Source organism: Triturus cristatus, chromosome 7 (assembly GCF_964204655.1).
Source record: "Triturus cristatus chromosome 7, aTriCri1.1, whole genome shotgun sequence".
Classification (NCBI taxonomy): domain Eukaryota; kingdom Metazoa; phylum Chordata; class Amphibia; order Caudata; family Salamandridae; genus Triturus; species Triturus cristatus.
Window position 1 is genome coordinate 1823882313 of NC_140590.1, and position 18713 is coordinate 1823901025.

General features: G+C 46.4%; 1 protein-coding gene across 27 annotated transcripts in view; it reads right to left on the bottom strand.

Moving 5' to 3' along the window:
* The window catches only part of LOC146813293 (uncharacterized), a 455769-nt gene extending 437273 nt beyond the window's left edge, over positions 1-18496 (bottom strand). For all 27 annotated transcript variants that reach the window (XM_085620134.1, XM_085620133.1, XM_085620117.1 and 24 more), the window contains exon 1: positions 17315-18496. In XM_085620134.1, the coding sequence (XP_085476260.1) occupies positions 17315-18146 (832 nt within the window). In that variant the 5' untranslated portion in view covers positions 18147-18496. The remainder of the gene's footprint in view (positions 1-17314) is intronic.
* Positions 18497-18713: the final 217 nt, after the last annotated feature.

Sequence of the window (18713 nt, forward strand, 5' to 3'; positions counted from 1 at the left end):
ACAAGCCTTGAAGGTTAACCTACACTTGTCATGCTAGGGTCCACCTGCTGGTGCTACGACAGCGGGGCTTCTAATGTCTTGCGAAGCCTTCTACGGTCTAGCATGAGATAGTGCTCTCTCAGGAGAGTGGTCTGGCGGACTGGTTATTAAGGCTGAACCTGGTTCCCCAGTTCCAAATTCAGCAGCTCTGGCCATAGTGCCACATCCTCTCCCCCACTGAACACCATACTGCCCCACTGAGAAAAACTCAGACTGCCTTCAACTACAACCCAATTGTTGCCAGTTATAAACACCTGGATGCGGCTCAATTTAAATTACGCACTGGGCAAGAGCAATATGTGGCCTACAAAAAAAAGTGACAGCATCCTGGAAAAAGCAAACAATCATAGGGAATGCAACATTTTGCAAACCATGTGAAATGTAAGCAGGAACAACATGGTTACCTTAACGCTTTTACACTCACTGTTCAGAAATCAGTGAGTGCTTTTGCCTGAAAAGTTAAGGACATGACAACAGGGCCCTAAATGGACCCATTTCAATGGCCATTGCTTATATCCTTACAAAACGTAAGCAGTATGGTAAAAAAAGACAACATCCCTAGATACAGAGCAGCAGTACAAATTTTGTTTTTCAATCCTCACATTGCAGTACCTCCAGGATTGGTGCACTAGCTCCAAGCCCAGGGAAAACAAAGCCAAGACAACAAAAATAGCGCTTCACTGGCAAACTCTGTAAAAGTGGCGCTAATGTGTTTGGGTGTGAATAAAAATCAATCTGGACAGTTTGCTACCACTCTGTCTTACTTTATTTAGTTATTTATTTTTCATATTTTTAAACTTTTATTCCTGATACTGCATTTTGGAATTAAATGTCAGAAAAATACGACATTGATTTCCAGCAAAAGTGATTTTCTTTTTTGGATCCATTTCACAGGGAAGCAAATAAAAGAAAGGAGAGGAGACAGTGTGCACTGCGCACAGGCACGTCCTCTTCCTAAAAGGTTAGGTTGCTCTGCGCACATGGGCCCCAGGGCCGGCTTTAGCGCTGGTGGCGCCCTGTGCGACAATGTTTGTTGGCGCCCCCCCCAATGACCACCTCCACCACGGATTCTCTCACTAGCACCCTTTAACAGTGACCAAGTCACCATAACCACACTCTCTCAGATGAATTGAATTAGTTATATAGCGCCACTCACACCAGTGTAGGGTGTCCGAGCACTTTGCATCACACACACATTACACAGAGACAATCAATCATAGGAGTGTAAATCCGTGTATAGGAAATGATACATAAACCAAAGGACTGAAAGTGTAGGAGTCACATGTCATCCATACTGGTAGGCAGTATAGTTTAAGAGTGCTTGGTGTGGAGAAGCACAAACTCAGAGTCGAAAAAGAAACAGCATAGTTGGGAATTTTCTTTAATAATAAGAATCTAGTTCTAGCCAAATTAACCCTTTTTGCAACATTAATCAATGTTCTAATAATGTATATTTTGAGGTGTGTATGCAGTTCTATGATGAAAGTTAATAGTTCACTATTCTATATTAGGAGTTATAAATTGCAAGTAAAAAAAGGATGTCTCTTTTGAAAGCAGTAACCTGCTGATCTGCACTCTGTAATCTACTTGGCACACATTCTTTGCAGCAGGCATTTTAACCCTCTGCACTAACTTCACCTAAGTCAAAACCTCAACTTTACAAAACACTGATCTCTCTCCAGGAAGATAATTAATCACGTATACACAAAAGGCTTATTGAAAAACGTTTTTCATTTGCCAAAAGGGTGGAGAGGATTCTAGGTCAGAGTAATACCTCCCTATATAATCAGTGTCACTATAAATTTACTCCAACTGACCAATAACCGGTCAACATCAATATACGTGGATGGAATATTATGATGAAGCTACTGTGGGGAAATGTTAACTTCACCGATAGGTGAGCAAGGAAGAAATTCCTTTTGATTTAGGTACCCTCACACACCCTAGTGGTGTCATGCTTCATCATCGGGTCACCCCGACGCCTAAAAGTCGGGGTGGGCTCAACCACAATGTTGGGAGCTCTTTGAAGATGTTATAGACCAGGGGGGCTAGAAATTTAAAAAACCTCAGACAGATCCCCAGTATCCCTTTATTTGCGGGTCTGTCTGGGATACTAAAATATTTCAAATAGGGTCTTCGTAGGATAATTATGGTCCTAAGACCCTAGTGCCAACATGTTTCAGTCCGTGTGTGGCCGTAAAGGTCCAGGACTTTCTTCAGGGCAAACCGAATGCCACCCAGGAAAACGGAGGAAGGGATTCGCTAACCTGTTTATTAACGCAAGGGCAGAGTAGCTGCTCCTTGAAAAAGTGACTGATTAATTAATCTGTCATGCTTTGTATTCCATCTGAAAAAGAGAATAAAAGAAAACAAACAACAACCAACTTGTACTTGTGCGTTTTCTTAGTAGTCGTTCCCATATTCATGTTTGCGATGTATAATACCTACATGTGTCAGGTGATCATAAGGCCAGGTGGTGTACAACTCACTCCATCCATGTGCCACTCATACCTGTATCTGTACACTTAGTCAGCGTGTCAGGTATATTGTGCGGTGGCGAAATCGCTTGCATCCTAACTGTATTTTCATGCCAGTTAGTATTCACTATCAATATAAAAACACTCTCCTATGTACCACTCACACTCAACATTCTCACTACATCTGTGATTCAACATGGTACTGTCTTAACCATGCGTGATTACTAATAGAACACTGTGTGCGGTTGCTGCGACATTTTATACACATGCACTCTCTCTTACCCGATTTTCGAATGGGATCCGTTTCTCAGGGGATCGTAGGGCTATTTGGGGGTAGCTCTGTAGTCACACTCTTTCGTAGGAACCCCCGAGTATGAGGGAGAGAGGAGATATATGGAAGTAGTCTTTATGGAAATGTAAAGATACTCTGAGGATAAACATCTCTCTCTGTGAGGATGATGATCTCTACAAGCGAAAATACCCTATCCCGCTCTATCTCCCCACTTACTTCATCAAGAGTCCTGCCCCGTCTGTCCACCTACTTGGTCTCGATCCCCGGCGTTTCGCGCCGTGTATCGTTTGGACGGTGAGTTTATACTTCCGCGTTTGGTGTCAATTGACGGGATTGATCAATAATCTCACGTGATGTTTCACGTCAGCGTATCGTCCCGTCTAAGGCGGTAATAAGGTTTCGGCAAATTACGTTATTAGATTGGATAAATACAAAGTTAGGCATACACTTATCCTAATATTCTCTCCAACTCAAAATCTGTCCCCGATCCCATTCCAAAAGGGGAACAGTCTGCTTATTTTTTCCGTGTATGCGAGACACGTGATCGGATGTCTCGTCCAATCAGGTTATCACGGAATTCGTAGTCCTAAAGTCAATGAACGAAGGGAGATGTAGTTTAATCCCTTCAGGTCTTAACATTAGCGAAGGCTGGATTTTCTATTTATACTTATACCATGTTCCTCGGGGTTCTGTTAACCGCGTATAGGGACTCAGAGACAGTTCTTAGGATGGGCGCACAAAAACACTGTCCTATAGTACACAATTATCGTCAAGTGTACTTTATAGGTAAATTTGTATTTCAAAATGATAGGGTTTGGTCATTAGGAATTGTGGACCTTTTCTGGGGTTTTTTTTGTTTCATAAATTCAAGTTTCTACATTTGGGAAATACATGTTCCCTAATACAAGGGATACCATGGTTGATCTTGTTACGTCTGGTTTTTATCAGTTTGAAGTGTACCCTCTAGTTTTACTCACATTAGATAATTCTTTGGGGTGAACATGAGATCTCTACTTGTTAAGTTGATTCCAGGGTATGGAATCATTGAGACCCGTTTCATGGGTTTTCAAACGATAGACCCATCGCTGCTCCCTTTCTAAGAGTTTTCTTTGTCGATTGCCTGTGCTTTTAATTTTCTCGAGTACAGTCCATTTTAATTCAGTATCCTTATGATTCTTGTCGTTGTAGTGTGCTGTTAGTTTAGTAGCTGTAATCGCTCTCCTTATGGTGCTCCTGTGTTCGCTAATGCGGACTTTGACTTTTCGACTAGTCATCCCATTGTATATTAATCCGCATGGGCATTTTATCATATAAATGACCGATTCGGAATTACAATTGGTATGTGACCTTTGCTCCCATGGTGATTGTAGGCCCAGGTCTAAGGTCTTGGTGTGTTCTGTGAATGGGCATGCCACACATGAGCCGCAAGGGTAATGTCCCATGACAGGGGATGTACCCCAGAGTGTCGTCTGATTCACACTTCTAGATGTAAAGGTGTTGGTGTGTACTAGGACATCTTTTAAACTGCAGTTTTTTCTGAACGAAAACATTGGTTTTTCAAAGGCCAATCTGTTTGATGTCAGTATGGGCCATTTCTTGTTTATTATTTTTTTCAATTCGTTGATGATGAATTGTACGTGGTTACACAAATCAACTGGTCCGGCTGATTTCTCGCATGTGTTTCCAAAAGAGCCTCTCTTGGAGGGTTTCGTGCTCTTTTGTTAGCCCTGTCCACGATCTTAGTTGGATGCTTCTTCTGTTTAAGTTTGCTTGCCAAAATTGCTGCTTCTTTTTTGTAAGTTTGAAGGTTGGAACAGTTTCTGCGGACTCTCAGAAATTGTCCTACTGGGAGGTTTTCTCTAAGGGAGCGTGGATGAGCGCTGTCAAATCTTAATAGACTGTTCCTATCCGTTGGTTTGGTATACAAGGAACTTTCAAGAGTCCCATCTTTCGCTGTAAAAGTAACATCCAGAAAGGAAATTTTCTCCCTGTCCATGTTCATTGTAAATTGAAGGTGGGGGTTCAGGGAGTTAATCCACGTCTTAAACTTGTTGAGGCTCGTTAGGTCACCCTTCCAGATCATAAAAACATTGTCTATATATCTGTACCATTTGTGGATATTCTCACTAAATGGGTTGTGTGTCCATATATGTTGATCTTCGAAGCCCCTAACATACAGACATGCCAGACTAGGGGCGAATGTGCTGCCCATTGAAGTACCGTGTACTTGTAAATACATTTGATCCTCAAAAGTAAAGAAGTTTTCAGTCAGGGCTAGATGTATAAGGGTGATCACCCATTCAACAGGAGCTGCCCATTCCCAATCTTCTTGTACCAAAATCTCTTGGACTGCTCTAATACTCTCCGTCTGAGGTATGTTTGTATATAGAGCTTCCACGTCCAAACATACCAGAAAATTCTCCGTAGGGTTATATTCCACCTGTGTGAGAAGGTTAAAAATATGTTTAGTGTCTTGGACGTATGATTTGATCTTCTTCACCAAGGGACGTAAAAACCAGTCTGTGTATTTAGACAACGGCTCCAAAATGGAGCCTACAATCACCATGGGAGCAAAGGTCACATACCAATTGTAATTCCGAATCGGTCATTTATATGATAAAATGCCCATGCGGATTAATATACATTGGGATGACTAGTCAAAAAGTCAAAGTCCGCATTAGCGAACACAGGAGCACCATAAGGAGAGCGATTACAGCTACTAAACTAACAGCACACTACAACGACAAGAATCATAAGGATACTGAATTAAAATGGACTGTACTCGAGAAAATTAAAAACACAGGCAATCGACAAAGAAAACTCTTAGAAAGGGAGCAGCGATGGGTCTATCGTTTGAAAACCCATGAAACGGGTCTCAATGATTCCATACCCTGGAATCAACTTAACAAGTAGAGATCTCATGTTCACCCCAAAGAATTATCTAATGTGAGTAAAACTAGAGGGTACACTTCAAACTGATAAAAACCAGACGTAACAAGATCAACCATGGTATCCCTTGTATTAGGGAACATGTATTTCCCAAATGTAGAAACTTGAATTTATGAAACAAAAAAAACCCCAGAAAAGGTCCACAATTCCTAATGACCAAACCCTATCATTTTGAAATACAAATATACCTATAAAGTACACTTGACGATAATTGTGTACTATAGGACAGTGTTTTTGTGCGCCCATCCTAAGAACTGTCTCTGAGTCCCTATACGCGGTTAACAGAACCCCGAGGAACATGGTATAAGTATAAATAGAAAATCCAGCCTTCGCTAATGTTAAGACCTGAAGGGATTAAACTACATCTCCCTTCGTTCATTGACTTTAGGACTACGAATTCCGTGATAACCTGATTGGACGAGACATCCGATCACGTGTCTCGCATACACGGAAAAGATAAGCAGACTGTTCCCCTTTTGGAATGGGATCGGGGACAGATTTTGAGTTGGAGAGAATATTAGGATAAGTGTATGCCTAACTTTGTATTTATCCAATCTAATAACGTAATTTGCCGAAACCTTATTACCGCCTTAGATGGGACGATACGCTGACGTGAAACATCACGTGAGATTATTGACCAATCCCGTCAATTGACACCAAACGCGGAAGTATAAACTCACCGTCCAAACGATACACGGCGCGAAACGCCGGGGATCGAGACCAAGTAGGTGGACAGGCGGGGCAGGACTCTTGATGAAGTAAGTGGGGAGATAGAGCGGGATAGGGTATTTTCGCTTGTAGAGATCATCATCCTCACAGAGAGAGATGTTTATCCTCAGAGTATCTTTACATTTCCATAAAGACTACTTCCATATATCTCCTCTCTCCCTCATACTCGGGGGTTCCTACGAAAGAGTGTGACTACAGAGCTACCCCCAAATAGCCCTACGATCCCCTGAGAAACGGATCCCATTCGAAAATCGGGTAAGAGAGAGTGCATGTGTATAAAATGTCGCAGCAACCGCACACAGTGTTCTATTAGTAATCACGCATGGTTAAGACAGTACCATGTTGAATCACAGATGTAGTGAGAATGTTGAGTGTGAGTGGTACATAGGAGAGTGTTTTTATATTGATAGTGAATACTAACTGGCATGAAAATACAGTTAGGATGCAAGCGATTTCGCCACCGCACAATATACCTGACACGCTGACTAAGTGTACAGATACAGGTATGAGTGGCACATGGATGGAGTGAGTTGTACACCACCTGGCCTTATGATCACCTGACACATGTAGGTATTATACATCGCAAACATGAATATGGGAACGACTACTAAGAAAACGCACAAGTACAAGTTGGTTGTTGTTTGTTTTCTTTTATTCTCTTTTTCAGATGGAATACAAAGCATGACAGATTAATTAATCAGTCACTTTTTCAAGGAGCAGCTACTCTGCCCTTGCGTTAATAAACAGGTTAGCGAATCCCTTCCTCCGTTTTCCTGGGTGGCATTCGGTTTGCCCTGAAGAAAGTCCTGGACCTTTACGGCCACACACGGACTGAAACATGTTGGCACTAGGGTCTTAGGACCATAATTATCCTACGAAGACCCTATTTGAAATATTTTAGTATCCCAGACAGACCCGCAAATAAAAGGGATACTGGGGATCTGTCTGAGGTTTTTTAAATTTCTAGCCCCCCTGGTCTATAACATCTTCAAAGAGCTCCCAACATTGTGGTTGAGCCCACCCCGACTTTTAGGCGTCGGGGTGACCCGATGATGAAGCATGACACCACTAGGGTGTGTGAGGGTACCTAAATCAAAAGGAATTTCTTCCTTGCTCACCTATCGGTGAAGTTAACATTTCCCCACAGTAGCTTCATCATAATATTCCATCCACGTATATTGATGTTGACCGGTTATTGGTCAGTTGGAGTAAATTTATAGTGATGACGATAATTAATCACACCAGTTATCTTGACATTTATGTGAGGCCTGGTAATTGCAGGCGGAAAGAAACGCTGCAGCAGGTGCTTCAAAAGCTTAATAAACTTCCAAACACAGCGCCCCCAGGAAGCCAGCACCCGGTGCGGTGGCAACGGTCGCACCGCCCTAAAGCCGGCCCCTGACGGGCCCGGTTGGTGTCACCCCACTTGAGGGTGTCACCCGGTGCGGTCCGCACCCCCCGCACCCCCATAGTGACGCCGCTGTTTGTGGTCAAAGAAAACAAGCATTGGCATAGCCAATACGTCTCGCTTTTGGGACCTTATAAGTATTTAGTTATGCAGCACAATATCCTTGGTGCAACAACATCAACTGTTGCATGGCTAAACACTTATAAGGTCCCAAAGGCGAGACCTATTGGCTATGCCAATGCTTGTTTACAGATGTTATTTCTACAGTTCTGTATAAAGCAATCCAACCCCACCAGAGATGCGGAGCGCTTTACAGGAGAACATGGGTTTTGCACATGCACGGGACGCAATAATTGTTAATCCCAAAATCTAGAAGATTATCTATTGAAACCAAAATAGATTATGAAAGTGATGATTAAAGCCTCGCCTGCAGGAAACAGATTAATCTGTGCTTTCTCTGGCCCAAACGATGTTCCTTCTTTATGGACTTTAAAATGTGCATGAGGACTGTGATTTTCTGGTGAGGGACGTGAGCATGAAACTTTAAACTAAAGAAAAACAAAAACAAAACAAAAAGAAAATCAGAAAATATTTACGATCTTTTCCTTTTAAAATGTTGGACAGGGAAATGCAATGAGATAAGCATGAAGAAGATTGGCAAAGCGAAGGGTCTAACTCCGACGGTGCGTCATGTTTGTGTATTGTTTTGCAAATTTAGTGAAATGAAGAATTACATTTCTATCGAAGTTTGAATGTCTACAAATGTTTACATTTCATAATTGTTTCAACATTAAAATGGCAAATAAGGAAGTATCCATATATATATATATTTTTTAAAGTTTATTATATTGCTTCAAAATACAAAAACAAAGAACGATGTTGCAAGATAAACTTTGAAATGTTTAGGTCTGATAAATGGGAGATAAATACAGATACAGAGGCACATGTGGCAATTAGACAGGCGAAGCAGACCGCGACAGACGGAAACGATAGATAAGTGCGATCGACAGAGGCACAGACACCTGGAGACAAACAGATTATAGTCAGAGCTATATAGATGAAGTGACAGGCATGGAGAGAGAGGGAGAGTCATATAGAGGAAGGTAGAGGCAAACAGATAGATAGACGGAGGCATGACACAGATATGTAGAGAGGAGACAGAAGTAGACAGAGATACACAGAAAAAAGGACAGAAAAAGAAATAGCTCGCGAGCAAGAGATAGATCTATATAGAAAGAAGCACACAGAAAATGATAGAAAAGCAGAGAGAGATAGGGTCAGACAGAGAAAGAGATACATATATCTAGAGACAGATCCATTGGCGGAGGATAGCCAGAGGGGAGACAGAGAGCTACAGATAGATAATGGCAGAAGGAGAAAGAGACAGAACAAGCATGAGGGAGCGTGGCGAGGCCCTGTACCCGTGGTGAGTGCCTGCACGCGCAGTCTGCTCATTTTCAAGCACTGCACTCATGCTTGTGGCGCGCCCCTAAACTCTCCCGCAAGGTTGATGCCGCCACAAGCACGAGTGCGTGCTTGAAAATTACCAGAGTGACGGCTAAAGGTTCCCCATCGCAGCACATGCACGCTGCATAGGCGAGACCTAAAAAATATGGACTGGAACAGCACATCACACACAGACCTGGGAAACTTTACAGAATTGATCCCCGTTTCTCCACAGAGTTCCGGGCACATTCCCAGCCTGCAGGAGCTGCTACACTGGAATCTGGACAGTGAAGGGGTAATATTCCATCTACATTCTCTTCTGCCATAAGGGTGAGATGCAAAGTGGGCACATACCATAAATACCCCAGTCAGCCCCCTAGATTTACAGTAACAACGATGCTAATGTAATTTCTGAGTAAGGGATTTACTGAACACCAGAGACCTCCCTCAGCCTTTTAGTCTGCATCCTTCACACAAAACACATTTCATAGCATATTTTAACAATCTCAAGAAAGATGACAGACAGAGATAGGCCCCTTGAGATTCAAACCTATGGCATAGTTATACTCAAAAACTTCTGTGGTTTGCGCATTAACCCATTTGTTGAATATGGACAGGTTTACAGTAAATATGGATTATAGTTTCATTTAAACTCATGTCTGCAGACGACACCTGCATCCCTGGGACATTCATTTCACTTCCTGCAACAGAAGGGTGATAAATTGGAGTGCACCTAATTTTTTATTACACATGATTCTTACCTAGACCACGGTGAATGGGCTACCTACAGCTTGAGTGTTTTCCCACTTTCCTTACATCTAAGCCACTTATGTAGGGCAGGTTCTCACAGCGTTATAGTACCACCAGTAACAGCACTATTTATTGCCTTTCTCAATACACAAGTCATAACACTTTAACGGAGTTTCATGAAGTTATATTGCACAACTGCTCACCAAGCTAAAACTTACAACAAAAAACAGCTTATTATTATTCACTTAGGCGAAATCTATTGCATTTACCAGTGCTTGTTATTTAATATCTTGGGTGCTGGAGAAGTCCTCACCACCGGGGCTAAGGACAGCTCTAGGACATTCTAGCACCCATTGGTAGGAAATGCTGGTGTTCCCCCCCACATCGGCCCCCAAGCCACAGCCTCCTCCAGGGGTGGCAGTGGAAGTGCTTCCGCTACTACCCCAACCCTCCTCAGCGCTATAATGACAGCCGCATGTGCTGGGTGCACCGGGGATGTGCTTGAAACCATTTGCTTTCAGCGCAGCAGGAGAGAGGACTACCTTTAGGTAAGTCCTGGGCAGGGGGAAGAGGGTGAAAAAGGCACGCCAGGGGGAAAGAAAATAGTTTTTCCTTTCACCCGGTGTCTCTCTTCGGTGCATTCTTGTTGGGAGCATGATCGTTCAGCAGAAATGCACCCACTACACCACCATGGATTATTATTTTTGGCGAGTGGGAGCGGCCATTTGGCAATAAAGTGGCTCATGTTTTGACCGTCTCAACCCCCTGGTGGCGGATCAGCTGCTTTTTAGACCAATCTGCCCCCCAGGGGACTGCAAACACATTAAACAATATGGATGTACTTTATCAATATGTTTATGGGGAGCCACGCCTTTGACAACAGTCCTTCCCCACAAAGGGAACATTTTCTTTTGTTTCGGCACATATTTTGTCCATTTCTGCCCCCACCCCCTATTTAGGTCGAGCCTAATGTTGCAGCGCATGCGCTGCACGCTTTGCGAGGCATGCAGTATTCAGTATAGCGTGGAAGCTTTGTGGAAGCTCCACCCACTCTCCGCCCATCTTTTTTATTGGCTTGGGTCCTAAATGCTGCCTTGCGATTGATTTTAGGCTTGTTAGTTACTCCTCATGAAGGCCATGTCGTCATTTGTATCCTTCCATGGCTACTGACTCCTTTACTCAAAACACTATTTTCTTCCCTGTCTAACCCTCCCCGCCCCACACCCTCCTGCAGTCTGTGACTTCTCGGCCCCCCCCCCTCACACACTCCCCCCCCCCCAATCCCGTTTGTGCCTTTTTTCGCCTGCCACCACTCCTGTTTACAATGCAATAGGTCTTGTGTAAATGCGTGTCCTATTGCATTGCAACTGCTGTTTTTTTATGTAAACCTCAATGATCCCTTCAGTTATGGCCCAGAGTCTCAGCAGCACCAGCCAGGGGCCTCTTGTAGTCTGAGGGTTCACGGACAGCCAGGAAGGTCACAAGTGCGCCCCATATTTCTTTGTGCCGCGATGTAGGAGGCATAAAATCCCAATAATTATCCAGCTTTTCCTGGTGATACACAGCGCCTCCAGCCATCACTTGGTCAGAGGGGAGGGTCGTCTTCCCCAGTGCATAGCAGTGATTTGTATCTTGGCTAAAATTAGGAGTAAGGCTGTTAGGACATCTTTGATGCAACCCAGGATTGCCACTAACGGGGTCCTACTTATGCGGTAGTCCAAATAGCCAAAAAAGCGCTTATCATTCTAGGGGCTTTGCAGCCACGGTGTTAAGAGGAATGTTGCTGTTGTTCACTTGTCACTTAATTGTGTAGTTTTGAAAGATAATAGACAAGCCCGTGTCAGGGTAGTCACTCGTACTAGCAAGACTGGCTGGCTTTGAGTGATAATGAAAAAGGATGGGATGACCTGGGGCCGAAGAGCGGGGCTCGATCACTCCCAGCAATAACTGTGTTTGCCTGATAATTCACAGCTCTATCCTACAATCGCCATCTCTGGAACAGAGACGGTCACAGTAAACACTGAATCCATTAGAATCCTCTGATTAACAGATCCCTGGTGAGGCAAAATGGGGGAAACAGCAGCAACAGAGCAAGTTAAAATAACAATAGGAGAACAAGCAAGGACGGGAAGGATCGTCCAGCAGGTGCCTAGGTCCAACCCGCACTCAACCTCCAACCAGTCTAGGCCTTTCGGACCCGGCCTTGTGCCTAGACTCCTGCCTCGCCCTCTCTGCAGCCACCTATCTTGCACTCACCTTTGCTCTCTGACTCTCGTGCCTGTTTTCTGCTCTCATTCCCTTTTTTGCCCTTCCCTCTTTAGGGCCTCTCTCCCTTTTGCGTTTTCCTCTCTCTTTTACAGCTTTCCTCCACTTTTGCACCCTTGACACTTTAGTGCCTCTCTGTCCATTTTGCACGCCCTCCATTTCTGTGCAGTTTTTCTGTGTGCCTTTTTCCCTCTTGTGCATCTTTCTTTTTTGTTTTGGCCTCTCTTCTGCTGTTTTCCTTTTCTCGCTCTTTTCCCCACTTCAGACTCCCGCAGCCCTTCTACCCGCTCCTGCGCTTTTCTTTTTCCCGCCTTCCCCAACTCCTTATGTACTTCCAGCTTCACCTTCCTGCCTCTTATTCCAACTCCTAGAAGCCCTGGCTACCACGCCCCTACTTCCCCCCTCCCCCAAGAGCTACTTAATGGTGGCCGCTTAAAGGAAAGGCCGTCTATGCCTGGACCTCGCCCAGTGCCAAAACCCTGGTCCGGTCAGCCCCCACCAGTACACTGCAGGGATCTTCCGCTTGCTAGACCCAGGCCATTGTTCTACCCACTGCTGTCACACTGCACCCCATACCATGGAAGGACCCTTCATATGTACCCACTGCAGCTTCACCTGCAGCACCACACCCCCACCACCACACCCCCACCCATTCCCCTTGCACCAACACCTTTGTCACCCACCTGGGTAATTGTCTCACAAAACACCAAACACATAAACAAGAACTTGCATGCATGATTCTCAACATCCGCTTGCTCAGCAAACATGCAAACGAGATCTGGAAGACCTCCACTTCCTTATGGAAACCTAGCTCAACCCAGCAGTGGCACGCGACATCGCCATGGCCATCGCAGTAGGTTACAAGCTAATATGTCAGGACTGCCTTCACAAGCCAGGATGAGGACTCTCGATCTTCCAATAGTACACCATCAAATGCCTACTTCCATGGACATTGACACCCCCTTCATGGAACACAAGCAGTCTTGTCTACAAATGAACAACAGATTCACTCTGAAAGGCACCCTTGCATATCGACCACCCTGACCACAGACCAACTTCAACAACCTCATTACAGACTTCATATCTCCCTTCACCATCAACTCCAAGAACTTCATGCTACCCGGCGTCTCCAATTTCCACCTCGAGGAGCCAATGGACCCCTGCTTCACAGCTCCCCTCAATTGCCTGAACATTGAACTCATCCAGCTCGTTACAGACCCCACACACATCACAGGACATACTCTGGACCCAGTGTTCGCCACCTGCAACAAGATCACCTACAACTCCACCTCACAGTTTACATGGACTGATTACTCCATCATTCCCTTCCAAATCACCACAGCACAAGTCAACGCACCCACAAAAACCAACCTGCCCTGCCAGAAAAAAGTAACAGAGGTGTATTGGCTCAAAGTCCTCAAATCGGAGAAAGCCAACACCACCAACAACCTCAACAAGGACATCACCAACTTCAACAAATGAATCAAGAACTGTACAGACTCCACTGCGACCATCAAAAGCAACAAAGGACAAATAACAAACAAGGCAGGTGGCATACAGACTACCTCCAGGAATCTAAATGCCACTGTAAGCAACTAGAAAGAAAATTGAGATCCAACCATGATGCCGACGCCAGAACCACCTAAAAGGCTGCACTCTGCTGCTACCTTTAGCTCCTGAGAAACACCAAAAGAAGAGCCTGAACCGAAAGTATACAGACAAACTAGAGGGAGATCTTCTTGGTTGTCAATGAATTCACCACCCCAGAAGCCACAGCCAATACCATCACACCATCACAGGAACTCTGAGCAAGTTTTCTAACTTCTTCCCCAGCAAAATATAAAAGATCTGCAGAAACCTTGCACAACACTCAGACCTCAAAGATCTCATTGCCAACCTGACTAATACCCACCAAGACAAACACCTAACTGAACGGAAGACACTCTATGAAAAACACACCTCAGCAATCAGGAAAACGGTACATTCAGGGTCCCCAACAAACCCATGCCCCACCACATCTAGTTTTGGAAGACAACCAATTAGCAGCATCCTCACCCACATCAACACCTCCATCAAATCCGCCACCTTCCCAGAAGACTGGAAACATGCAGTCAATGCTCTCCCAAAAAATCCATCGGCCGGCTTCAGCTAGCTATGCAACTTCTGACCCACCTCTCTGTTACCATACTCAGTCAAAGTGATGAAGAAGGCCATCACCAAACAACAAACTAACCACATTGAATGCCATTACCTACTGGACCACACCCAATCATATTTACAGAGCCATCACAGCACAGATACAGCAATCATCACAACAGATGACATCCGTACAATACTGGCCCTTGGAGAAATCACAGCCCTCATCCTACTCAACCTCTCCGCCGCCTTCGATACAGTCTCCCACCAAACACTCATTAGAAGATTGCAAGACAAAGGCATCCAAGGACCAGCCCTCAACTAGATAAGCACCATCCTCACTGGAGGAACAAAGCAAAGCAGAATACCACCCTACACACTGGAACCCAAGAATCTGATCAGCAGAATCGCCCAGGGTTCATTGCCCAGTCAAACCCTGGTCAACATCTACATGACACCGCTTGCTAACATCATCAGGCCACAAGGCATCTCCATTATATCCTACGCCAATGACACTCAGCGCATTCTTTCTCTAACCAACAAGTGCACCAGAACCAACTTTTCCAACTGCATGAACAATGTTGCATGCTGGATGAGATATACTGCCTGAAACTCAACTCTGACAAGAAGGAATTGCGGACTCCACCTGGTGGCTATCAGAGCTCAGACCCGCTCACACACACACACACACCAATGCCAAACAATCACACCAGAAACCTGGGAATCATTAAAGATGACAAGCTCAACATGACAGCACAAGTCAATGCAGTTAGCTCCTCTTGCTTCCACATTCTCCACAAGATCTTCAATGGTTACCCCAGAACAGCAGTCGCACTGTCACGTGAACCGTCATCCCAAGCAGATTAGACAACAGCAACTCACTATAGGCCGGGATCTCCAACCATCTCCTCCACCGACTCCAGACCATCCAGAACTTCACAGCGAGACTCATCCTTGACCATCCACACTGCACCCTGTTACACCACACCTCAGACAGCTCCACTGGCTTCCCGTACACAAACTTTGCCAATTCAAACTCCTTATATAAACATACAAGGCGCTTCACAACATTGGTCCAACATACCTTCACTTCCAGCAGCTCACCAGACACCTATACTCAGCCTCACTCTCACTCGCAAACACCCGGAGCATCAGGGCTGGACTGGGAACCCACAGCAGCCCTGGCAATTATGTGAGACCGGCCCCCACAGCAGCCCAGGGATGGGGAGACGGGCAGCGTGAAGCACTACTGCTAAACAAAACCGGCCCCAGCACTGTTACTTTTGTTACTGGGGGCCGATATTTCAGCATCGCTGCAACACCAGCCCCAACTGCTCCAAAACTGGCCCCCACCTTTCCAGCCTCCCGGGCAAACACCCGATGCGCGCTACGGCCTGTCTGGCTCTGCCGCGCATCCATAAAAGATGAAACAGGTGTAGAAATTACCTACATCGCACCTAAGACCTGTAACAACCTCCCTCATCACATCAGGGCCTCCAGCTCACTTCTTGAAATACACAAGAAACTGACAACATGGCTCTTCAACTAACTCATTGGGCGGACATCCAACCCCTTCAGTCTTACGCCTACATGCCTGCTCCGCCACCTGCATACCCTCACAAGTGATTAGTCACACTTTACAAATCCACATAACAACGTTGACAGGGTAGAAACAAAAAACGGTTTAAAGAAAGTGTGTTGCAAAAAGAGGAGGAAGAACACATGTACTTGGTCCAGGGAGGAGCTAACACAAGAAAGGAAGGGACGCCAACGGGAGCAAAGCAAATGAGATATTGCAAATGAGTGACAACAAAAACAACCAATGGTTTGCTGTGGCTGAGTGGTAAACCCACTGAGTGGTACACAATCCACGTCTCGTAGCACAACGCATGCGCTGTGGTAGGCAACACCTAATAACATGGTTAGTTTGCATGACTGTCAAGACCACTAGAGAAAAGTGCTTGACAGATCACATAACACAAGGAGCAGGTGGCTTGTCTTTATCAAGGCAGGTCCTGGACTTTTCCCCCGTGCGCTGTGCCCTCTGACGCACATGTGCTCTGCGGCAGGAGACTATGCATCGGTTTTGTACGGTGTTCGCTGATGCCTGCTGGACTTTGTGGAATAGATGTTTGTGGGTTTGCTGGTCTGAAGGGCAGATTTACAAGCCCCGTGCGCCACATTTACACCGCCGTTGCGTCACTTCTATGAGGCAGCGGTGGCGTAAGCCATGTGCCACGTTGCGCCTTATTTACAATGTGACGCATCTAGGGAGATGCGTCATGTTGTAAAGCCCTGCGCCACATGAAACCTGCGTCAGGTGTCATGTGGGCGTTCCGGCGCAGGGTGGGCGTTCCGTCACAGGTACACCTCGTAAAAGTGACGCGGTGAAATCTATAAGGTTTCACTGAGTCACTTTTACGTCCATGCTACGTCAAAACCCTTGAAGCAGGCGTAAGGAGTGACACAGCATGCTAGGCATAGGGCGCCCCTGAGCATTGCTAGAGCCGCGTCGCGCTTGCGACACGACTCCAGCAATGCGCCGTCCTTACGTGACAGGATGTGACACACATCGCCCTATCCTTGCGCCACGGTCGCATTCGTGGTGGCGCAGGGAGGGAATTGCGTGTCGCATCTTTTCTGGCGCATCCCTGCTGATTTGTAGAGATGCGCCAGAACTCGTAAATCCGCCCGAGTGTGTATGCTGGGCGCCATAAACTAGACCGAACATGAAAACTTTTCGGCTTTGTCAACGATTCTCTCATTCAAAGTGTTCATTTAACACAAACCCCACGGAGCCCCAAGGATGAAGAGTCTCCAGACCTGGTTCAGGCGTCCTCCTGGCCAGCGGCTGGTGTCCTGCAGGTGGGATGGGCGCCCTCGCCTCGGGTCTCTTCGAGCCCAGTGTACACTCGATCCTGGCCACCACCTCCGAGGTCTGCTGCCGGCACTGGTGCGTCAGCTGCGCCAGCTCCTTCTCCAGGCTGGAGGGGCCCCCGAGGGCCCCTGCAGAGAGCTCCTCGGACACCCTCTTGCTGAGGTCGGCCAGGCCTTGGTACAGCCTGCTCTGGTCCCCCCGCTCCTGGGCCGTGAACGAGGTGTAGCTGGCCCAGCGCAGCCCCCGTCCGACTAGGGGCAGCATCCGGGACCCTCTCCACTCCGGGGCAGGGGCCAGGCGGGCCGTGCTGGCCAGCAGCCTCGCCAGGGCATGGGAGAGGGTCCTGATCTCGGCCTGCAGGTGCGCCCGCGCCTCGCGGTCCACCTCCCAGGGGTGCGTCTCCTCCAGGAGCCAGGTGCAGTCATCCTCAGAAGGGGGCTCCCTCCCCAGCAGCCAGCGCAGGACCCACATCTGCACCCCCTCCCAGAGCTTGGCCCTCACCTCCATGGGGCACTTGCGGTCCCAGAGGGCTTTGCCCACCTCCAGGAGGGCCACATCGAGCATGTTAAAGCCCACCCCCCACTGCTCGACCTCTGACTCATTCTTCAATTTATTTAAACGCTTTTGTTTATTAATATCGGAGTCTGGCCCTAGGCCCACTCCATCGCCCTCCTCCATCACCACTCTGCCAGTCATCACCCCCTCGGTTCCTGTCACCCCTCTGCCTGTCACCTCTCTCTTGGTTTCCATCACCCCTCTCTGTCTGTCAACTCTCATGCCTTCACCGACGCTAGAAAGCAGCCGCCGTCGCCAAACCACAGCCTAGCGATAGCAGAGCAAGGGACTCGCGGCGGGCCTCCGGGCGCACCGGCAGCTCTTGGGCGTAGCCCGTCCGCTGCTCGGGTTTTCTCAAAATGTCCGTGCGCCTTTTCCCTTTCCGCTGCTGTTTTCGGGAAATGAAGCCCCTCCCGACTCTTACAGAGTAACCAGAAGCAGAGATAGTGTGCTTTCGCTTTCGGAGCCCTTCATTGCTCTCACGGTCAGACGCACGTACTGAGGGCAGAGTCCAGAGGGCACAAACGCTTCTAGGAGTTCAGAGGCCTCCCGGGCTCGATACCTTATCAATTGATTTTAATTTGCGCAAATTCACTTCTTTATTGTGGCAAGTTGTATTTGACCAACTTTACAATTACATAAATGAACTACAGCGCCGCCTTCATATGAAACTCCAGTGTAAAATCATTTTGACTGCAGGCGGCGTCGGCATGGATGTTCTAAGTCAGCGGGTCCGACATGAAAATGCGATAACTGGGATTTACTTTGCAGAAGTTTGTATCAGACCTA